The sequence below is a fragment of the Gadus macrocephalus genome, chromosome 1, assembly GCF_031168955.1.
Source record: "Gadus macrocephalus chromosome 1, ASM3116895v1".
Lineage (NCBI taxonomy): Eukaryota > Metazoa > Chordata > Actinopteri > Gadiformes > Gadidae > Gadus > Gadus macrocephalus.
Window position 1 is genome coordinate 11209505 of NC_082382.1, and position 24409 is coordinate 11233913.

The window sequence follows — 24409 nt, forward strand, 5'->3', positions numbered from 1 at the left end:
GCGTTTGGGTTCGAACCCAGGACCTTTTGCCTGCGGGACAAACACCATAGCCACTGCTAGACTATCCTGCACCCTGCCTCCTAGCTCCTTAACCCTGGATGGCATGATGGTTATATGTTGATCATCCAGCATCGGCCCGCTCCTCTTCATCTCCTCTCTTAATATCAACCCTCGCTCTGCCCGCTCAGTCTCTCTCCATGGTTGTGGTTCTCGTTGTCCGAACCCCCACCAGGCCCGCAGTACGGCTCGGTGGAGCGCGCCTGGCTGGCGGTGATGACGGAGGCAGACAAGGTGAGCGAGCTGCACCAGGAGGTGAAGAACGGCCTGGTGAACGAGGACGTGGAGAAGGTGAAGAACTGGCAGAAGGAGGCCTACCACAAGCAGATGATCGGCGGCTTCAAGGAAGCCAAGGAGGCCGACGAGGGCTTCAAGAAGGCCCAGAAGCCCTGGGCCAAGAAGCTCAAAGAGGTGAGGGGGCCGCCGGGGCCACGCTGGGTCCAGGCTGGGTCCAGGCTGGGTCCAGGCCGGGGCCACGCTGGGTCCAGGCTGGGTCCAGGCTGGGTCCAGGCCGGGGCCACGCTGGGTCCAGGCTGGGTCCAGGCTGGGTCCAGGCCGGGGCCACACTGGGTCCAGGCTGGGGCCGTCTGTCTCTGGCGCATCAGGGAGAGTCGTCGAACATACCGGGGTTTGACTAGGCTATAGTCTAACTGCTGGTGTGAAAGTGGACAGGGCCGTAGGGAAATCAGAGAGTGTGAGGGGCAGAGGGACTCACTGGTTCCAGTTTGTTTTAAATAGTAATCTTCCGAAGGGAAACTAATTTGTGGTGGAAAGATGGAGGTTTCAGAAGATGATCTTAACAAATATATTACTAAGTGGCCACTATAATAAGGTTTGTTAAACTTAAACAGATACTTGTCTAAGGATGTTGTTCTCTGGAAAGGATGTGGGAAGAAGGATTCGTTTAAAAGTTCTGGCTGAGTTTATGTGGGACCATAGCAGAAGCGTCTAAAATGTATTTCTGCTAACGGCCTAAAGGTTCCTCGCAGTGGTTTGAAGCAAAATACCTGCCACTTTTCTGTTTGGTATTGTGAAAATTTCGATTTTATTGTCGAACTACAAAGCAAAAACAATTCTTCCCTGTATGGTTAGGATATCAGTGGTAAGTTCATCTTCATATTATGACCTATAAACGATAAATATTTGTGGATACATTTTTATGAATTAAAATACAGTAAAGGGGTGATTGGATGAAATGTTGAATGTGTTGAGATGGATGGACGCAATTGTAAGAACTTTGGCTAGCAAGACGTTGGGGTCGCACGTGATCCAATATAATGGGGTCATGAGCTAAAAAAGGGCTGGGAACCAAAGCCATACATTATGAGGATCTGGCTTTCAATCGGTTATGATTTGTCCAAACAATTCAACCAATCTTGCCCATGAAGGACCATATATATAAATGATTAAATAATATGCAATAGTCCAAGCCTGTGGATTTTCTTCTCGAACCCAGCTTGAGCTTCTCTGTGTCTGTTGAGGTCACCTACTTTACTGAGTTTATTCAGAGGGCCATTTAGGCCATCAGCGAATTGAACAGCCATAGGCCTGCTGCTGCAGGATATGGAAAGAATTCATGCACAGCTCTCCCTGGACACAAACCTGTCTGATAAACACTGTTGTTCAGTTTCTTCTTCCATGTGTAAGTTCACTCACAAACAGGAAGTGTGTTGTTGTTATCGTAGTAATAACAGCATTAGTGCTGTTCATTGGCAGTATACTTTTTCTTTGTTCTCATTTCCTTTTCTCTGAACCCACTCTTTATTCAAGTGCCGGGTCTTTATTGATTATTTTATTACAAACCCGTGTGCTTATATTTCCTGATCATAATCTTCACCCTCATCCACTTCCAGTCGGTCGATCTGTTTTGGTTTCGTTCTTTTCAAACAGCTTCGGAGCAGTGGGTGCGTCTCAGCGTCACGGCTGCAGTATGCGTTGTTGTGTGTTCTGCTAGCAGTAGAACCCTTACGGGGGACCACGAGACCCTGAGCAGCGGGGCGGCCCTGACCACTTGTCTCTCCGTGGCCCACAGATGGAGGCGGCTAAGAAGACCTACCACTTGGCGTGCAAGGAGGAGAAGATGGCCGCCACCAGGGAGGCCAATGGCAAGACGGAGGCCTCGGTCACACAGGACCAGCAGAAGAAGCTCCACGAGAAGACGGACAAGTGCAAACACGACACGCAGAAGGTGACTCCATTTGGTGTTGTCGTTTTGTTATGTTTTTTAAGTTCAATGGAAGGAGTGTGTTTTTTTTTACTTGGAAATTAATCGTATCTTTATCTTTATATTTTTCTCCATTTATTGGATTTTTGTTACAGGCTTACCAAGATCACAGAGTAGAATGATTAAATGCCTATACACTTTATACGCTTTATACGTGATACGTGTGGTAGGTGCTTTACTGGCATTGTAGTTGTGATTGCTACTCTTTTTTTTGATCAGGGTTGCATATTCCCTCCCTATATATGTGAGCGCAAAGTATAGTTTCGGCCTGTTGTTCCTAAAACATCTTCACGCATAACATCCTGAATAGGAGGTTCTGAATTTTTAATCTGAGGGAAATTTCATAATTTTAACATTAGGCATTACAACATTCATTACTTTCTCGTGCCCCACCCACATCTGCACACAAACAAAGCAATAAATGACTTAGATAGATGTCATTATTGAGCTCGGCTGCAGTGGTCAACCCACAGTAATATAATTACTATTAATTAATAATTATTTGGTTGAATTATTAACATGATCTATGGATGTGGTATATGCAAATTTATTTTAGCCCCACCAGATCAATGGATGAGAAAGTTATATCGAACGTGCCCTCAGAAAAATACCACAATGCGGTCTTTGTGGTTTAGTTATTCTAAATGGAAGAAAGGGGACGACACTTTCTATGTATATTGCTGGATTCTCCCTTGAACATGCTTGCATCCACTATTGTCCTAATATAGTCCTAGTCTCTTGTCCGAGAGGCTTTGCATTGGCCCCGGAAGAATGTGTAGAAATCCTAGTCAATGGCCGAGTACCTGTGGACGCTTGTCAGTTTACCTCGGCCCGCAGGAGATTATCTTTCCCTCTATTCATAGAGATCGGGTAATGAGGAGAGCAGATTATACTAGGCCAGAGAGAGTAAGGTGCTTACACACACTCACACGCAAGTGCATTCAGACACACACATTTACACACACACTCATGCACACGCATGCACACACACACAAACACACACATACACACACATACACACACGCACGCACACACACACACACACACACACACACACACACACACACACACACACACACACACACACACACACACACACACACACACACACACACATACACACACACCCACACACACACACACACACACACACACACACACGCAGTACAGTATGGCCATGCATAATTGATGGATGTTTAGATTTCCTGTGCTGCCTTTAATCCTCTGTGTAAATAATAGTAAATAATAGTATAAAATCGTAGCTTTGTAGATTGACCTTACTGTCTGTAAATTAGTCCTCTTCATACGCTCTCCTTTAGGACTTTATCAAGGGGGAGATACTTGAGCACACTTCATTCTCATTCTCAATATCACAGAGCTATATCAAATCTTTTTTATTCAATTGTATTTAATTATGTTCGCAAATCTCTTTTAGGTTGAATATACATGAAGCTCGTTAACATTGTGTAATACCATATTTGATACTATAACAAATTAATTGTTGGCACTAAATGTACTGTGAAGGTCTATTTGAAGTCCTGAAAGGGAGTGATACGAAGATAAAATAATAAACATTATGTTTCCCATGAGTTAAATTCCCTCTTGCCAGACCGAGCTTGTTTGACCTTCAGTTGGCTACTACAATTGTTTTGACATAGCCTTTTCCAAACAGGACTATTTTCAAACTGGGAAATAGCTGTTTGCAAAAGTTGGCAATGCATCAATAATTGATTTGTGTTAAAACATTATTTAATCATTGTTTTTTTTTTTGCAATTTGCACATTGTACATTGCCAATGGCACTGGCCATCAATCTTTATTCTGTCTGACTTGAATTCACAGCTTGGGCTCTGCATTGTGTTTTCACCTTGAGACAAGAGTGGGCCTCTCAGCCTCATTTTATTTTACTTTCTATGTCATGTTTACCCTTCTATCTTTACATTTTATGTTAGGTGTACCCTTAATCCTGATATTTTTCTTTTGCCTTTATTTCTACAATGGTGGCTCATTGCTATTTGCTATCACTTGTCACCTATGTCTGCCCAATCGAAACCTATGGTCCTCAAGAACTGTTACTGCACACAGGAACACCTAGAGGGGATCTCTCCCATGTGTCTCCCTCTCCTCGGTTTCAGGAAGGGTTCACAGGTTTTATGTTTTGGGGACGGTGTCAAGACGGCCCCAGTGAGGCCACTGTGAGACTGAAGCTGTGATGACAGGCTCTACCAACCAGCTTGACCTTCCCTCCTCCTCTCCCTCTCTCTCTCCCCCGGATATCCCGTCGCAGGCCAAGGAGAAGTACGAGAAGTCTCTGGACGAGCTGTCCAAGTGCACCCCGCAGTACATGGAGAGCATGGAGACGGTGTTCGACCAGTGCCAGCAGCACGAGGTCAAGAGGCTGACCTTCCTGAAGGAGGCCCTGCTGGACATCAAGCGCCACCTCAACCTCACTGAGAACCAAAGGTGGCTCACGTCCACTGGGTTGCTTTAGCCGTCGCTCTTACCCGCTTACACTCACTTTACTTCACTTTGTTTAGTTTGTCCTCCTGTTGTTGGGATTCACTTTTCATTTTGAGACCTCAAAGTGCTGCACATTGCTAGAGCAGAATGTAAAGCAGAGCTAAAACAATAAGAAGTTAACTCAGAGATTACAAAAACGACCTCAAGGCCCGTCCTATACAAAGAGGTATTTATTTGTAGGTCTATTGCACACACAACGTGTGTTTTGTGAGGGTTATTGTGTTCATTTGTTCCATTCAGTACATGCATTCATGTCCTGAAACCGTGCAACGTGACTGCATCATATGACATCTACATATCTCTCTACATTACCCTCTTCACCCGTCTATCCTTTTAACGTGAACGAGTTATTCATTCCCTGTTCCCGTTGATGAAGCGTTGGTAGGAGACTTCATTAGCTGTACATCAAGCCTTTGATGTACAAAACATTTCTTGGAGATTAAATAGTAATAACCTCCAGTGGATAATGTCGTCAATTTGCACTAATATTTGCCTTAATAGTCACATCACTCAAGCTCTATTATTAATTCAGTTTAATATATTATTTGTATTACATTCCACATTCAATTAAATAATTGAAACACAATTATCACTAAGCCATTTAAATGTAAAGATTAATTAATTGATCAAACAGCCAATGCCATTAGTACCAATCCATTTTGGAGTTGAAAACGTTTCGTGGCACATGTAAAAACATTTAACAGCCTTTGACTGTTTAAATACAAATGATATATTATGGAGCCATTATGCTGAAATATTCAAATATTTGGAATCTAGTTGAAAGATGTATTTTTATTGGTTTATTAAAGTTCATTCATTCTTTACCGTTGTTGCCTCCAGCTGGAAGAAAGCGTACAAGAGTTCACTTATATTTATTCATCTTTTTTCTTGAACTCCCAGATCCCTAGATCCATATGCCACTGGGCTATTGTTTAATACACACATTCATTTTGAATATATGAAGCAACAATAACAATCTGTTACTCCTTGCATATAGCACATATTGTATCACAATGATATTTTTTTTTAATTATTTTTATTCCATTCATGTTATCTGACCTCTCTCTCTCTCTCTCTCTCTCTCTCTCTCTCTCTCTCTCTCTCTCTCTCTCTCTCTCTCTCTCTCTCTCTCTCTCTCTCTCTCTCTCTCTCTCTCTCTCTCTCTCTCCCTCTCTCTCTCTCTCTCTCTCTCTCTCTCTCTCTCTCTCTCTCTCTCTCTCTCTCTCTCTCTCTCTCTCTCTCTCTCTCTCTCTCAGCTATGCCACAGTATACAGGGAACTGGAGCGCACCATCCTGGGGGCCAACACCCAGGAGGACCTCAAGTGGTTCAGCAACAACCACGGCCCTGAGATGCATATGAATTGGCCAGCGTTTGAGGTACATTCTACCCACTATGTCACTGTGTGCATAGTATTCAGCAGACGGTGAACCAAGAGAAGGGGTCTTTAGAGGCCAAACCGGTCTGGGTGATCGAACCATTGTAACCTGCTTCACTGAAACATCCGTCACCAATGTGTAATTGCTCAATATTACAGATTCTGCCTAAAGAGCATTTAGCATTAGTGTGCTTGCCAGGAGTGTAAACAATAGCAGTAGCCCTTAGGTCTTTGTGTTACTGTATGACATATTGTGAGGTACTCTGTCCACAATCTTTCTCAGATGATGAGAGATTAAGATTTGGTCCGCAAAATCTATACAAAAGTATTATTTTATTGGTCAAAGATGTTTTAGTGAAGCCAGGAGAGACGGCTGGAGCAGGAAGGGGTTTCCCATTCGCTTTCTATTGTATGGATCATTGTGTTGTGTTCTGCACTGCAGGAGTACAACCCCGATGCGGCGAGCGCTCCTATCAAGAAGAAGAAGCCGGACGGAGCCCCGCCCACTCCCAGCACTGACCACGTGGCCCCGCCCGGCGACCGCAGCAGGTAGGTCTGAACATATGTCTGACCACGGCCTCAGCATCCTCCCAAATCCTCAGTTCATTCTGGGATGAGAAGAATAACGAAATCTTGTTCAACGGTAAATTCATCAATAGTCCTGTTTCACAAAAGCATCAACGTCTATACATAGATGCCACATTGACTGCTTATAGGGACTTGCTGTTTGTCTAGATATGACGTGTACATTTAAACCGATCTCATTGAGTCGTTACTATATTCAAGGGTTTAAGATAGCATTTATTGTCATTGTACAGTCACCTACACAATGAAATTGTCACTCTGTGGTCAGTGAAAAAGAACGATTAACTTGTGCCAAATATATATTTTCGTAACAATTAACAAATATTAACAAAGGGTTGGGTAATGACTAGTTTGCTATTTATTATGGCACCTTGTTATAAAGTGTTACCGTTACCATTTCTTAACATTGCCATTCTAAAATCCTTAAGACAACGGCCTCTTGTGGCTAATTGCTTAATTAATTTTTCTCTCTGTAAATTGATTTGGTCTGTGGAGAAAAATGTTTGAAAATGTTATTTCACTTAAGTGATGGCTACATTGAAAAAGTTTCATACTGCAGATGTAATCATGTTTTAAACCAGTTTATTGTAATTCTTGTGAATGAAGTGCTAAAAGTTATATGCCGGGGCGGCATGTGGCTCAGGAGGTTGAGCAGGTTGGCTGGTAACCCTAACTTCTTCCAACGTGCTGGCTGTCGCCTTTCATGGTTGAAACTGCCGTCGTTGTATGAATGGGTGCACGGATGGGTGAACGTCAGGCAATATTGTAAAGCATTTTTAGCGGCCATTGATTAGAAAAGCGCTGTAAAAATGCATCTAATATTTTCTTGTTGTGGTTTACTTTAATACAACTCCGCTGACCATCAGATCTGACTTTGGATGTTCTCTGCCATTGCAGCGTGAGCAGCTACGAGAAGAACCAGGCCTATTCCACCGAGTGGTCGGACGACGAGCAACCCGCCGGGAACTCTGGCAACGAAAATGGTGGCAACGGAAACTCCTTCGAAGACGACTCTAGCGTGGGGAAACCACAGGCCACAGGGGTCCGTGTCCGCGCCCTGTATGACTACGAAGGACAGGAGCAGGATGAGCTCACCTTCAAAGCAGGTACTCCCTTACACCGCCTAAGAACCCCCGGTAGAGAACAACAGGGCCGCCGTGCCCGGGTGTCGTTCACTACAGCCCAAAGCACACCGTCACCCGGGACAGACTCACATAATGTTTTACAATTTTCACGTCCAAAATATGTGGATGAATAAGAGTCTGGTAAGATGCAGGCAAAAATACAGCACACTACATTCACGTCACATTTGCTTTTCTCCGTAACAGATCAAAGAATGATCATATTGTTTGTGAAAAAAACTTTGTTGCTCCAAGCCTTCTTTCCCATTGTAGGCATTAACAGTTAAATTCAAATGTCTCTGCTCAGATCTGATCTTTTGCCTTAACATGGAGTCGAGGCTCAGAGATCAGATTTGGGTTGGATTTCTTTCTGATAGAAGTCTATTTTTTGTCAAATGGGGCCAAAGAATAACTGCTTTGGGCCACTTTAACCTTGCCATGTGGATGTGACCCTAATCACAGAAGATGTGTTCTGCAGGTGGCTGCAGATCACGGGTACTCTGGGCCTTGTATTGTCAGGCCACTCTATCCACCCTTGCAGATAGCAGTGTTTAGTCAATAATGGATGTGTGAAACACAAATTACAGGAATTTTGAAGCAATTAGCCCTTATCTAGCAGCCCTTGCTCTTCAGCAAGGGCGGTATAACGCGGGTAAAACCAGTTCTGTGACGCCATTTGCAATTTGAGGACAAGCTGCTACCTAAAAAGAAAAGCTAAATGTCATATTTGATTAAGGGATCCTCAACAATTACCCATGAAGATGAGTATCAGCTATGTGTCAAGCTTGCTTAATAAAAACGGATTCATTCACTTCACAGGGGATGAGCTGACAAAGACCGAAGACGAAGATGACCAAGGCTGGTGTAGAGGTCGCCTGGATACCGGCAAGGAAGGACTCTACCCAGCCAATTACGTCGAGCCTATCTAGACACGTGACTGGACGGGGACCAGCCATTGGAGGCAGCTTGAACTGTCGCGTCCAATTGCACCGCACATAGCCAGAGACTTAAGAGCAACACATCCCTTGTCCGACTGATGAGCCAAGCAGTCTTGCCGAAATAAAAACTTAGTAACCTAAAAAGACGATATATCGGTATAATATATTTTATCAAGCATTTGGGGTGGGTGAACATAAACATTTAGGAGATAAGAGCGTCGGCGGTTATAGCAGTATATTATACACACTCCAAGCATAACAGAAAGCCATTGCAGGGATACATTTTGCTTTACGTAGCTGTATTCAATATAATGGAGCAAAATCTGAACATGCTTGCATTGTGGTTTTCTTGTCAAATTGGGAGGACAATATATTAGATCATACCTATTCTACAAAGACAAGCTTGTCGAACTGCATTGTGTATATATATATATATATATATACAGTATGATGCCATTTCTCTGTTGCATTTCAATGCCGTGTGTGTGTCATCATTCTTACATTGGGAATGCTATGTGTTGTTAAAAAGTAACACAAATTGTATCCTTTTGGTGATTTGGTCCGATCCCCTCTTTTCCAGTGTGTGAAGTGCTCTGTGTTTTACTTGTTTCAAAGCTAGTTTGCATAGCAGCATGCGCTATGCAACACGCATTCCCCGTAACCCAAGGCCACGTTTAGGCTACAACTTGATGCAACAACTGTTTTTGAAAATGCAAAGAAATGCAAAGAAACGTCAGTTTCTCCTTTGCGGCATGTGCTTCTGGACATATCTGACCAGGCCTCACAACACTTCTAAGGGAGGCCAGTCACGTTTCCTCATTTATTCATAGTTAATCAAATGTCTTCAAATGTCATCACATTTGTTAATTACATTTAATTTCTTCTGACCGTATCGTCATCATCCTGATCATCCCTCCACCTCCATATCGAGAACGATTCTGTCGTCCTGACAGAAGGTTTCATTCAGGGTTCAGCCCGTGAAGATCTCAGTTCCTCCTCCTCCTCTTCCTCCTCCTCCTCCTCCTCTGTCTCGCTTGGATTGGTTCCATTGCTGCTATCCTTGAACAACACCACGCCTCCTCATTGTTCAGTCTATGATGATGATGATGATGAAGATGATGATGATGATGATGACGATGATTATTGTTCTTTTCTTTGGTTGTTTTTCTGTTAATTTCTTTCATTATCAAGTCGGATCAAGTCATTGACACAACAGAGCGGAGGTGATTCCACAGCATAGGGGACGAGGGTCCGTGTCGACGACGCTTATGGCAGGAACTCGCCTCTTGCAGAGGGAGCTGCGTAGTCGATGCCCCAGTACCCCTGGTCACCCCCAAGACGGGCCTCCAGTCAACATGAATGTACTAGTGTGTGGGCTGAGTAGAGGACAGGTCGTCTCCATGTTGTCCTCTGTTTGTCATTTAAAAAAAAGATATATAGTGATATGCTGGCCTGTGTCCCCGCTGAGCCAAAGAACGACAGGAGCCCATCAGCTCCCTCTTACTCACCACACCGCAATAACCCCCACATCACACAGTGTAGACGAGCACTAGGCCAGTCCATCCCCGTCTCCCATGTATCCTATACATGTGCAACACGTTATGGCCTAAATATTTACAACATGCAGAACTTGATGTTATTCCATCGATAACCTGATAACAAATAGGCATTCGATTAAATTGAGTTCTTCAGCAGATACGGCAACACCAGTGGCAAGGAAACCTCCCGGAAATCCTCCAAGAGAGAGAGAGAGAGTGCGTGTGAGAGAGAGAGAGATCCTCTGTATTTAGTTGCCCCTTTAGTGGTCGTACTTCACTGGAATCAACAGTGCTGAGGTGTGTCAGCCGTGTGTGCGGTGGGGGGATCTTAGCAAAGTGGGAGCAACACCTCGACTGTTCACAAGCTGTGTCTTAGAGTAGCTGTCCAGCCTAGCAAAAACAACTCCTGTCACTAACCTCTCCTCTATCTTCTTAAAACACACACGCCCACACACACACACACACACACACACACACACGCACCCACGCATACACATGCACATACATCGAACACACACACACACACACACAAATATATACGCAAAAGTTATTATCAACACTAACCGGTTGATCATTTTTTTGGTAAAAAAAATGTCATCTTCATCATCCAGTGTGTATGAGTTGTGTACATGTTCTAGAAATATAAAAAGAAGAAAAAAATGCGATTGAGTATACAGGCAAAATGTAGTGTTATACATGTAAAAGTGTTTCATTAAAAATAACAATGGAAAAACATGAAATAATAAGTACCATATTGTATGAATTTCATCACGATGGAATTGTCAATGTACCATATAAGGGCGTGACGTCACCCTCACGCCGTCAGATTTGTATATGATGATGTAATTTAAAGATTATATTCTATTGTAACTGTACAACTGTGTTGAGTTGAAAATGAAACCTAACTATGTTGAGGCAGTAAAAAAGGTGTATATGTAAATGCTTTTTTATGTTGATTATCTTCCTTATGCACACAAAGGGGGAGTGACAACAGTCCATGTTGTAAAGACCCTATATTAGCAGAGTAGAAGAAGATGTATGTTCATAGTTAGTGATGTACTTTTATCTCCTAACTGGTGTAGTGCCTGTTCATCTTAATGTAACACAAACTCCATTTATCAAATATGCATAAAGATGATAATGATCAGTGATAATATTATTAGTGAAAACCTGAATCAAATTTGTTGTTATGGTTGTGGATATTGCGATATTGGTTTAAGAGGAGAAAACAGGTTTGTTGAAAAATGCAATGGTGTCCGTGTGCTTCTTTCATGTCCAATATTCCCAGAGGATAAAATCTGATTTGCATTGTATCATATATTATATGCCTGTGATTGATTACTCATGAGAACTGAGAAATGCTTTATTGTTTTAGACAATGACCAAATATAAAGCCAAAAGAATTGTGCAAGGCACGGCTATCTACTAAATACCTACCTTCTTTGGAATTAGAGCTTGAAAATACAGTGAGTCACATCTCCCTCCCCTCTACACAAGGTAACACAAGGTAAAGGGGGGAGAAAAACCAAGTGCCATTCATCAGGGAGTAGTACAACACAGTAAAAACCCAAGTCACTTGGAATAACAACCCATTATTCTGATTGAAAAAATCATAACAAAACAGGCAGGAGTGCATATCTTTCTAGTAGGCAGTCTTTAAAATCGAAAAATAAGAAAGAGTTATTTTCCTTTGTCCTTTCCTGTTTTCCTTTTCTGAGGCTCCGCTGGACACACGCTGTCATACAGGGTTCACAAACTGGTACACCAGCCTCCGGGAAACCTCTGGCTTGCGGATAATGCCCTTCTTGTAGTACTGGCGTATGGATCGACTCAGCTTGTCATAGTTCATAGCTGGCCGGTTCTTCCTGATGCCCCATAACCTGGCCACGTGAGCTGAGTCCTCTATCTTAAATATCCCTGTGGGGCAAGGAAGCAACACGGGTTCAACTTGTGTGTATAGAGCCTGGGCCTTTTCTATAGATGGTTCTTATTTTGTAAATATAGTATAGATATTATATTTTACTAGGGTTCAACTTTAAAAATGTTCACAGTAAAATTACAGTAAAGTACTTGCAGCAGTTTTGCCAGTAAGGTACTAGATTACTGTTCGAATTTCGCTGTCAATTTACATCAAAGTGTTACAGTGTTTGGTTAGAGTTAGGGTTAGAATTATTTTTTATAATTCCTTCATATTAAATCCCCTTCAGTTGACCAACGTCTCCTCTACAGCCACTGACCTTTCTCCTTGTTGATCCAGCGGATGCAGAAGCTGTAGTTGTTGGGCTTGAGGAGCAGCTCCCTGAGGAACTGCCACAGGTGGATAGGCTGGCTGGGGTAGTGAGAGACCACTTCTGACCACGCGTTATCACCACCTGCAATTAATGGCGCCCAGATAAGGGACATGATGGAAAATCATTTTTACGCCCAGCAAGTACAACTTTCATCATTGTTTGAATGCATGTGGTTTTTATTATCGCACACTTTTATCAGTTCAATTTTGCAATTCATCACGGATATAATACAAAGACTAGCTGTTAGACTTTGCCCCAGGAAAAGCTTTCTTTCTACTTACTGGATTTGCCTTCTCCCCCTTCCTTCATACCAGCAGCTACAGAGATTAGGGACAGAGTAAGTGATCAAGTGTCAAACCATCACATTTAAATACTGACGTTGTGAATTATAACAATCATATTTGTTTCAATGCCATTTAAAGGTTGAAGAGATATTTTTTGTGGTCAATTTGTTGGAAATGTCATAGCCCTCTGCAAGCCATTAATAATTGAAATACACTGTGTTTCTATATGACTGGGCCTGCCTCTGTATGAGCCAAATAAAAAAGGTTAATCAATCAGGGCCTCTCTTTGCTGATTGGTTTGGGGGAACCAACTTGCCATTCAATCACAGGTGAAAGACCAACGCATTCAGAAAAGTTGGGATCCAAGGGAGGGGATGTTATTTTGATCGTTTCAAAATCTTGCTCCCCTCTACTCTTGCTCTTCAAGACTCACCACTCTTACCCATAGCAGCTTTAAGTCTCCCAATTCTAACTCGGCTTAACAAGATGCGACTAAAGCCGCAAATTAGCATCCTACCTGATTTCCAGATGTCCAGGTGAGCGTACAGCATGTCCCCACACTGCATCGAGCGCTGCCTGAAGTCCTCCTCGCTCATGGAGCACAGGTCCTTCCCCGTCAGCTCCTGGAACATCTTACACGACTGGGGCAGTCTGTAGAGGTGCTCCGTCCACAGCAGCCACTTTTGCACGTGTACGCAGCTCCAGTCCAGGGGATCTTCACACACAGACAACACAGAGGTTAATGGAGGTGATCCTCCCTCAAAGTTAGAACCTCTTATGTGGCAAAGCAGGTTTTGCGAAAAAAAGATTAGATATTCGTGAGTTACCTAATTTAGCCTTCAACTTCTATGTCAAATATAATTAAAAGGAGTTGCTTGTTTGATTTGTGCCTTCTTCTGGCAGTCGACCACTAACTGCTCTTGACAAGCACGGTTGAGTTGAATTGAATGAAACAGCGGTATGCTAATACAGTTTAATAACACTTAAATCCTTCTCCCCTCCAGCTCTATCCCATTCATCACTACTTTCATATACAAATGATACATATAGTCATATGGGAAACATCATTGTGGAAGAATGAAACTTATTTGACCACAGGTAAATTAATATCCAATGGAATTTAGTTATTTTAAGGCGAAGTGTATATTTTGTCATCAAAAATGTACATTTGTATCTTTGCAGATAATAACTTTTTCTGGTAAATCATTTGGCTTGAAAACAACTACAAAGCGCCCTCCATAAATGAGAGTGGTCGGCTGTCCTTCAGGTGTTTCAACAGACAACAACAATCCTTTGCGTTGCGTTGTCTGTGCGTCTGTTCACACACGAGCACACAGCTCACCGCGACAACCCTCCTCACCTGCTTCAATGTTGAGCAGCTTGCAGGCCGTGGCGATGTCCTTCAGCACCTCTCCCACCACCATCGTCTGCACCTGCTCCAGGGAGCACTCCTCTGCCTGGCCGTCCAGCAGTGAGGGAGAGCTGCTGCTGGGACTGCTGTGGACCACCTCCCCCAGTGCCTCTGCGGGGCTCAGGCTGTGGGGTGCGGCCTTCTGAAGACAGGGCTCGTCTTCATCGTCCATCGCCTCACTGCATGACTGGAAGATGTCCGGCCAGCCCAGCTCCGGTAGTCCCAGTAGACTGCGAGGCGGTTTGACGTCCCCCGGGTCGTGCCAGGTCCCCTCGGGGTCGGGGGGTGTGTGGGGGTGTGGGGTGTTCCCGATCTGCTCACACACTGTGCTCCTCATGCTTGGGTGTCTGTGGCACTGGCGGAGAAGAAGAAGAAGAAGAAGAAGAAGAAGAAGAAGAAGAAGAAGAAGAGGAAGAAGAAGAAGAAGAAGAAGAAGAAGAAGAAGAAGAAGAAGAAGAAGAAGAAGAAGAAGAAGAAGAAGAAGAAGATGAGGGCAGTGGCTGCAAGGTGCATGCAGTGAGTCACGGTGCATTGACAGCTGAGCTTGTTGATTTCAATAGCAGCCTTGTATCTGTGGAGCCTGATACTGGTTCGATTGTCTCTGGCACCATCAATGTATAAATTTAGGTAAAGAGCAGTAGGTAAATAAACTTTACATTTGAATAACGGTGCTTGTTCAGTGGGAAGGTACTTGGAAGTGAATAGGTCAATTTAATGAAACTAATATAATTGCATACGGCTTGTTTGCCTGAACTTTGCATTAAGTACGCATGTACTTAAGATCGAGTAAGTACATACAATACATGTTGATAATCCTACCAAATATTGCTGATACAATTCAAATTCAAGGGATTACTGTATGTCTAACTGATTGTCCCAAGAAAGTGCAGCCACAATTGGCTTTGACACTATGGCTTGATATGAACCAGAATCTCAAGGAAAGGGTGGGGAGCTGTCTCGTTCTTGGTGCGGAGTGAGTAGACTGCTCACTGAGCGATACCGTATCGCCGTGGTGAACTGGTCAACAAAGCTGCATGTTCACATGCAGCAATTACAATGAAACACCCAAACAATGATGAAGCACTTTCCGCCAACGACAGCAAAACAAATGGCAAGCCTAGAAGAATGATGTGTGCACAATATATTTGGCAGTATTAGTACCAGCAAATGTGTTTTTGTATTTTGTTTTGTTCCAACTAGTTTTGTTGTAACCTTTTCTGTTCATCCCTCCTCTCCCATCACTGTACTGTTTTGTTGGTTTCTCTGTCGTTTGTGTCTGGGAGACTTAATTGGTTAATTGGTGAATTGCTGTTTGTTGTTAAATTGATTGCTTGGGCAGGTGGCAGCTAGCAGCCCTATAGTGCAATGCCAATGACAACAGATCAGCCTGTACAAAGTCATCTATTTGCCTTGATTTAGTTTTGGGTGTGTTGTTTTGCCAAATTATTAAACGTAATATCCTTTCAATTTCCTTTTCGGGTGGATTTCAGTTATTGCAAGCTGATTTGAAAGTGAACAATTAGATGTTATTTGAGAATACTGTTACCCCTGGTCGTCACAAGCATCATAACATTCAATCCTGGACTGAAATAAACGGAAGAAAACTAAGTGACATATATCAAACCTGAAAACCTTCACATAAAAAGTTTTTAATTGAGGCTGTGCAATCTATTTATAGCCTTTTCCGTTTTTTGGAAATGCCTCCCAGATTTACGGTTAGGTGTATTTAAATATATGTAGATTATCAAGAGATCAATTCTCTAAAAAACCAACCATGTCTATTATATTTTTTTCATACTTCAAATAGTACATCTAAAAAAATAAAAAGCTATTAAAACTCCCTTTCAACTTTTCATCTATATTTCCTGGAGGCAGGAAGTGTTGAAACTCTGAAAACCTGCTCTTCTGGCTGTCTTTCACCTTAAGCTAACTGGCATGCTCGAGGATGACAAGGTGTGTGTGTGTTTGTGTGTGTGTGTGTGTGTGTGTGTGTGTGTGTGTGTGTGTGTGTGTGTGTGTGTGTGTGTGTGTGTGTGTGTGTGTGTGTGTGTATTTGTGTGTGTGTGTGTGTGTGTGTGTGTGTGTGTGTGTGTGTGTGTGTGTGTGTGTGTGTATTTGTGTGTGTGTGTGTGTGTGTGTGTGTGTGTGTGTGTGTGTGTGTGTGTGTGTGTGAGTGTGTGTGTGTGTGTGTGTGTGTGTGTGTGTGTGTGTGTGTGTGTGTGTGTGTGTGTGTGTGTGTGTGTGTGTGTGTGTGAGAGAGAGCAAGGGAGCGAGAGAGTGATAGCGTGTTAATCTCTTGCATGCTTTGTTTAAAATGTGTACACATAGAAAATGAGTCATTTTTAGTTTTTTTCCAAACTGATATGGGATTCTAAAATTGTTGGCTAATTGTTGCTCACTGCATTCCTCTTTTCACCGGACAAAAGCAGACATTGATATCACACCTTTTAATTTAATCTTTATTCTACACGCCTATTTCGGGTGTGTGTGTGTGTGTGTGTGTGTGTGTGTGTGTGTGTGTGTGTGTGTGTGTGTGTGTGTGTGTGTGTGTGTGTTTTTGTGTGTGTACTTCCGCACATGCGTGTGTGTTTATGTGTGTGCATGCATTTTAAAGTTATGACAAATATGAAGGAAGCAAGGTATCGAAAAACAAACTTTCTTCATTCTGATGCATATCATAAGGAAACAACTGTTCTTTTCATGAACTCTGCTAATGTTTTGGCATTTGTGTGGGGATTTTCGTGTTACCATAAAATGTTACCATAATTAAATATAATTTTTATGTTATTAAAAAATGCAACACAGATATAGGTGCGACTACAATTTTTTTTAGCAAATCACAGAATCAGGAGAATACAAGACAATGACAGAAAAAATATTGACAGAAAAATAAACTAAAAAGGCCATGTAAGCTCACCTTTTTGAGTAGTCAGGGTCAGAGGATGTGCGGTGTGTTCTCCAACACCACGACCAACAGGTCCACCTCAGGGAAGGAGTTCCTCACGAGCAGTCCTCTGTCCTCCACCAGAGAAGACGGATGGTTGAGAATAGGCCCAGACGTGTGAATGTCAGGCCTGGCAGGGTATCACCCTGTGCAGAAGAGGTGGTCAAAAAAAACTGGAAGCACAGCCCTTCATCATCATCCTGCTCTTGCATTTGAAGCTCTCGCTCCAGTTTCACTCATTCACTCTGTCTCTCTCTGAGAGAAAGTGAGAGAAACTCTTTTGGGCTCACAAAAGAGTCACACCGACGTATCAATGCTGAACAAAAGGGTGTGTCCTATTTAGTAGGTTTTTAAATGGCTACTTTATGCTGGCCTGGGGCCATGTATGAACTGAGAACCTCTACTGAAGGTTCCTACTGAAGTTTCCTCGGTACTCAAAGGAGATTTCATTCTGGGATGCTGGGGTGTTTGCTTCCTTTCGCTGTGCTTGTAGGACCATTAAAATTGAATAATTCACATCTTTGATGGCTTCTTTTCTGACGCTGTTAATAATACCTGAGAGAAACAAGGTGTCAGCGGCTGTATAGCAAGGAATAGTAGTGGATGATGTTGGTGTAAGTGTGAAAAGATCTGGTGTGTTCACAACAAACGGCCCGGATTTATTAGCTCACTGAAAACCGATGATTAGATGGATAATAACATACATTGAATGTAATTTCTACAGACAGAAATCTTACATTTGAATCTGGTGAGTTTCAAATTGGATGCAAATCTTTGATAACCTCCACCTGTCATTAAATGGACCTTTCCACTGTAGACATATATGATCTTTAAATCCACTTGCTATTGAGGGCTATATTGCTCTTTTTAGGTCAATAGTTGCCATTATAATTCATCTTATTATATTTTCTAAACCTGTTCTCAATCTAAATAGTGGAAAATACTTCCACTTCCAACAATTAAACAGAGTGGACACACAAGGGTATTTATAGCTGCATTAGCAGACTTCAGGGCCAATCTGAACAGCGTCACAAATTGTGCTCCTTGTAGAGACATATATTGAAAGTAGAAGGAAGGGAGGAGTCGGTGGGATAAAAGGTGTGCAATGTTTGGTTAGCCTAAACAGCTCTGTTTACCCAGGAGTGTTGAAATGTTGCTGAGCAGTTTCTAGCCTGCATGCAAATTATGAAAGCAATAAATATACTTAACAGAAATCAACAAATATAATGAAATCTATTGTTGAGTAAAATGTAATTTAATGTAATGTAAATGTAATGTACATTTATTTGTAAAGCACATAAAAAAAATAAAAAAGTTGACCAAAGTGCTATAAAAAAACAAGAAAAACAATAGTAATAATAATAACAGTAATAAAAATGATAATGTAGGTTAGAAGTTGCCACATTGCAATGAATCAATCAGGATCAAAGAACCAAAAGATGAGATAAAGATGAGGTAAAATAAAGGTTAAATTAAAGGCAATAGAGTAGGTTTTAACCTGTTTGTCAAAAGTAAGATTAGTATCCAGTATTACAACCAAGCTTCTTATGGGACTTGACACATGGGTTGAGGGTGCTGAAGTCCATACCATTGGTGTTACAAGTAGTAACTGGTCCTAATAATAGGACCTCCTTTTGCTGCATTGAAGCCATCCAAGCTTTGACATCCTCCAGACAGTTTAAGAGACATTTAATACTGATAATCTTGTCCTTTCAGAGGTATGTAAATGTGTGTGTCGTCAGCATAACAATGGTATTAGATGCCATATTTAAAATAACTCACAACACACAATGAGCATTAAAGCAGGAATGAGCGAAAGACAAGAAGTGTCTTATGAGCCCCTGCCTGAGGCTGTATGGTTATGCAGACAACTGCCAAGGTAATATGTGGGGGGCTTGGGGCAACAGAGCGGTTGACCAGTAGCCTCCAGGCTATACGATGCAATCAGAAAGGTCCAATCTTGGAACTTCGACTAAAATTGCTGATAATTACATGCTAACTGAAGAAAACAACAATAAGACTTGTAGTCATCGCTTATGTAGGCTGATACTTAATTCATTTTTAAATTTTATGTCATTGAATCTTTCATGCTCATTTGGGGCACATTACCCCTGACCCAGATTAAAATAGTGTCAAGACCTTATACATGCGTCGATTTTAGTGTTATACTGTCTTAATGGTCCAGAGACTAGACCTAGGCCTACCTGATTATTGGGCCCATCTTCAATTCCAATTTTGTGAAACTCGAGAATCTAACCACTGAATCGTAAGACAATACTCCACACACTGGTGTATCAGAGCTAACAGCAGTCTATTTCACAATTTGAAGGAGATGTGATCAATTGGAAGCAAATAAAAAAATGAAGCTAAGACAGACATTTGTGTAGATGCATTTCTGTTTTGCACTTGACTGGTGTATATGTGTATTTTTTTTAATAATATCTAAATGAGAAGATATTCCAAAATCGGGGCACATAGGCCTTTAGGGATTATTGGATGAGCTACATTGGTGAAGCCGTGATGGGCTCTTCATATAGCACTTGACATTTTTGGTCATAATCTGCATATGCCTATATTTTTAAACAGAAACTGTGCATCTTGGGAAAATGATGCATGCCTCCAATTTAAATGACAATAGAAAACCTCTGGCTTGTGACCTCTTTGTCACAAGCCAAACAATTTGATTTGTAGGAGGAAACATATCACATCAGACACAATCATTTTAGTTATAATTTAATTTTACAAACTGTCATCCAACACACAAGGAGAGAAAAAAAAGCACATATCATCTGTGTGGCCGGTTTCAGTCCAACACATGCCAACTGATTCTTACACTATCTGACCAATGAAGACCAATGAACCCCATCTCCTTTTAAGATGTAGAATTTAGCATTGTCCTTACAATCCCATGTTTTATGAATATGGTTCACCCTTACATCCAGGAACTATACATTTATTCTGTGCACGGCAACCATAAGCACTCCTAACGACGAGGCGTCTGTGGTATTGAAGATTTAAGATCACTTTTCTCCTGGGGCAAAATTAGCCTGCAACCAAATGAAATTAGGCTCTCTAGGAAAGAGGGTTTATTTCAATCAATACTTATTTAGCGGCTGCATGAAGCCCTCAGGATCCATGTGTAGGCCTACTGGAACAACAACATGCCACAATGGGGCCTATTTGGCAAAAGGGGCCCCCACATAACTCAGTGCATAGATCTGACGGTTAGTGCAATTAAAGCACAATAATAATAAGGTAAAATGTGTAGTCTAGAAGAGAATGCTAACTGTGATTCCAAACCTACAATTTATGGAACACCCTAGGAAAGATTTACTGAGGGACAAAATAAGAGTAAGAAAAAAAGGAAATTGAAGGCAATTTATCAATATACTTTGGATCGTTGATGTTTACAAACAAATCAGCCTATTTTACATTCACTGAACACATTCTGCTTCAATTGAAAGAAATATTTAAAGCTGCCATTTCCCAAGATTATGTGGTTGAACAGAATGCATGTGAATGTGATGAAGGTGGAGTCACCCGTGACAAACTCTATATATTCTGGTTGATGCATTAAGGTATTCAATACTAACCTATTCAGGCTCAGTTAAAATATGTTAGATCAGGCAAAAGAATGCTCATCAAAGCTTTTGTCTCAGTTTCAGCTTAGGCAAAGCTGCTTCACATTTATTGCCTGACAACGGGCTAAAAATGTCACCCCAGACACATTCAAATGATTTTGTTATAGTTGCTTTTTGAACATAGATGAAAACATTACATTGTTTGGGTGTTGAGGAAATCCCTTGTTTTGGAGAATTCAGTTGGACTAAAACGTTGATATCTTGCTCTCCCTAGTAGAGCGTCTTAAAATTGCATTTCATCACGTTAAAAGGTTATAAGAAAAGAATAGAGCAATGAAATTATTTAAAAAAGGTACATTCTATAGAAATAACCCGTACTAAGCAAATTGTCTAGATCATAAAAAAAAAAAAAAGGTGTACACAAGAATTGATATACAAAGTAAACAACAGTAAAACGGATGGTATCGTCGACAAAATGAGGCCATGAAAGCTCACAGATTTTGTTTGGCTAAATCATCTCAGAATTACAGCCAGCAGGTTTTACGTCAGAGCAGAAACCAAAGAATCAGTTGGCAAATTTAAATGGCTTTTCCTCCAATGCCTCTTTCATGTTGCACACACACACACACACACACACACACACACACACACACACACACACACACACACACACACACACACACACACACACACACACACACACACACACACACACACACACACACACACACACACACACACACACACATTTTTTCTGCACTCTGATCACAACAAAAAAATAAAAAGATTTCAAAACAGCATCTCTCACCAAGACTCTCAATAGCACTCTTGTTTTAACTTAGCATTCACTCATGCATACAGTGGATATGAGGGTGTTGGTTGAGCTGTATGTCAGGAGCGGTGACCTCTGGATCCCCACAGCGTAGCTGAAGTGGGACGCTGGGGCTACACTGGCTGAAGTGGAGACTTTGCATAAAGTGTTTATTGTGAAGCTCCAGGCTCCCCACCGGCTACAGATAAAGCCTTGGTGAGTTCGACTTCAGAGGTGTAGTGGCTCTCGACCGGGGGATTTATGAGTGCCCAAACGGATAGGGTCCCTGTATGCCCTGCAGAGAGAAACACAGCAAGTTCACCTAAAAGAGTCACACTCATCTAGACACACTAACTTTAGTATTATGAAGTGTGAAATCTTGCTTCTTCTCATCCCTGAATATACAGAAGGAGCATCTTTTTCGTCTGATAGTGCTGTGGTTGATGCATCATTCCATGCATGGTGACAAGCTACGACAGGGGTGACCTACCTGGTTGTAAGTCACTACTGATAGATTGCTTTGGAGACTGTTGGCTGCTATATTCACTGAATTGTGCGACAGTCCATTTTGATCTTGCTGCAGAGGATTGGGCGTGGCCTCCCAGGGCTCCCCCGTGTCCTTCAGACTACTGTCGTCGTGGAGACCGCTGTCGGTGCTGCCGGGGTATCTGGTTTTCTGCGGCGAGGCGAAGGGGTTGTAGTCCCCCTCCAGGCTGCGGTTTGGGTGCGTGTTGAACTCCGTTTGGAAAGAGGACAGCTGCTGCGTGACGCCCAGCAGGCCCCCGACCTCCACACTCAAGATGACCCATATTACATCTGGAGAGAGAGATAACCGGCGTGTTGGGATGTGCAAAGGGATAACAGCCACACATGCAGGTGCATAGAAAAATCTGAAACATTTGTTTACCATGGGGATTTTATGGATCTTACCCCCAAAGAAGAGTCCGGTAGCCGTACACATCCTCCACTGGCCCTGGTACATTGCAGGAGCAACAGGGCTGTGCATCTGCACGCTAACGTCAAACATTTCCTGGGGTTCTAGAGACCGCACCATTACCATGTTGACGTGGCCAAACTGATCCCCTCCGACGTACTTGAGGCAGACTCCAGGAGGCCATGACTCTGCACCTGTAGAAGCATAAGAAGAAAAACATTGTTCCTTCAAGTAAAGTGCAAGATGGTTGGCCGGTATTACAGCAAACCCTTCTGGAACTGGAGCCATTAACACGGCATAATTACCATTGACCTACCTGTGTTTTGTACTCTCCATGTCTTTGTGAACGGTGTATCTGGTGGAACAGACTCCCCTTCACCAATGGTCACATCTTCTACCAAGGACATACATGGCGCGTTTATGTTGGGGCTCTCAAAGTCGTAGTATGCCCCTATGGCAGCTTGTAGATTCCTGAAAGGGAAGGGACCAATTTGTTTATTAAAATGTGCAACGATTAAGAGTAAGTGAAAACAATATGATTTCCAAACAATGCATTTGGTTTTCATTGGGGTGCTCATATTTGTGGGATAATATATATAGTTCCAATCTTATAAATACATTTAAAGTTTTACAATCGTGCATCAGAGATCCTCTATAGAATTTATGTTAAGGATTACGTTTAAGGTCGTTGACGATACGTAATATCTTCTTTTCGCAATGGCTGGACTGGGCCCAGGCCATAAAGCAGCGGCTGAAGGCCCTTCCGCGACCAGCCACATCACGTGATTACTGGTACTACCAGTTTCTCTTTCGCTACAGAAAACGTGTACTACTGTTCGATTACTCGACGTGGTTACGTGTGTACGTTAACAGCAACATATTGTCCGTGTTTTCACATGATGAGATGCACATATCAGCCCCAAACGAGGCTACCTGGTTAACTGTGTGGTTACGTCATACGGTACGGTAGCTGTTAGCGTCCGTTTTTAAAGACGAGACCAGTCAGTAAAACAAGCTAAGGTTGGACAACGTGAACTATTGAACGCCTTGCCACAGTCACTATCCAAATTTTTGCGAGCAGCTAGAACAATGACAACCACCGTTGTCGTTTTAAATGGCCTCAAATAAAAGATACCATCGAAAACACACTACCCAGGACGAGTCCACCGTCGCTACCTGCTAACAGAGTATCGTGTCAACGCTGTCATTCAGCGCGGATTTAAGCACCCTGACAACGCTTTAAAGTGTAACATCGGAGGACTGGGTCTTTCAATTTCTTGGGTTCAACAGTGAAACTGGGGCGAGGAGTTTCTCGGCGGCTCGCTGTGTTTCAGCGTCCAGCCAACACACCCGGGAAGGCCCAGGAAGTCCCCGGACTCACCAGTTGGTCATGTCCAAGAAGAAGGCGCATCCCGCGGGGTTGAGTTGAAACCCGAGCAGTCTCTGAAACTCCGAGATCAGAGTGTCTTTATCTGAGGTACCCATGCAACTAAATTTTTGCATTAGGTCCTGGTCCAGGTCCAAGTCCATGTCCTCCATCGTGGATTTCCCAGGACAGAGACGGGGCTATTATCTAATTTAGTCCGAGGCCTCGACTTGTCATAACAAACTCAACAACACTGGAAATGCGCATGCTCCAGGATGAAGCGGTACTAAAGGCGCATGCGCCAGGATGAGAGTTCTACCCCAAAGTGAAAATACGCCCTCTGCTGATCTGGATTTTTTCAATTATTTATCATTAATTTATACGACTATATAAAATGATATAAAAGGGATGATGAATGTGTGTAGCCCC

General features: G+C 42.5%; 3 protein-coding genes across 4 annotated transcripts; 1 reads left to right on the forward strand and 2 right to left on the reverse strand.

The window, feature by feature from the left end:
• The first annotated feature begins 18 nt into the window (after positions 1-18).
• Positions 19-11608, forward strand: LOC132469146 (protein kinase C and casein kinase substrate in neurons protein 1-like). The gene is made up of 7 exons (XM_060067105.1): positions 19-468; positions 2090-2245; positions 4568-4743; positions 6057-6177; positions 6619-6725; positions 7659-7867; positions 8702-11608. Exons 1-7 carry the CDS (start codon positions 274-276, stop codon positions 8809-8811), a joined length of 1074 nt encoding a protein of 357 aa, XP_059923088.1. The 5' UTR covers positions 19-273; the 3' UTR covers positions 8812-11608.
• On the reverse strand, positions 10949-17728 carry LOC132469236 (SAM pointed domain-containing Ets transcription factor). Of its 2 annotated transcripts, none has more exons than XM_060067272.1 (6): positions 17262-17728; positions 14294-14691; positions 13451-13648; positions 12931-12966; positions 12596-12730; positions 10949-12275 (listed from the first exon to the last, which is right to left on the reverse strand). In XM_060067272.1, exons 2-6 carry the CDS (start codon positions 14679-14681, stop codon positions 12097-12099), a joined length of 936 nt encoding a protein of 311 aa, XP_059923255.1. In that variant the 5' UTR covers positions 14682-14691; positions 17262-17728; the 3' UTR covers positions 10949-12096. The 2 variants fall into 2 exon arrangements, with proteins under 2 accessions (XP_059923255.1, XP_059923181.1); XM_060067198.1 differs by having other exon boundaries at positions 14294-14699; positions 17262-17727.
• A 2277-nt stretch (positions 17729-20005) lies between these two features.
• On the reverse strand, positions 20006-24261 carry ilrun (inflammation and lipid regulator with UBA-like and NBR1-like domains). Its single transcript, XM_060070224.1, has 5 exons — positions 23996-24261; positions 22931-23085; positions 22611-22808; positions 22171-22496; positions 20006-21975 (listed from the first exon to the last, which is right to left on the reverse strand). Exons 1-5 carry the CDS (start codon positions 24151-24153, stop codon positions 21940-21942), a joined length of 873 nt encoding a protein of 290 aa, XP_059926207.1. The 5' UTR covers positions 24154-24261; the 3' UTR covers positions 20006-21939.
• Between the last annotated feature and the right edge of the window lie 148 nt (positions 24262-24409).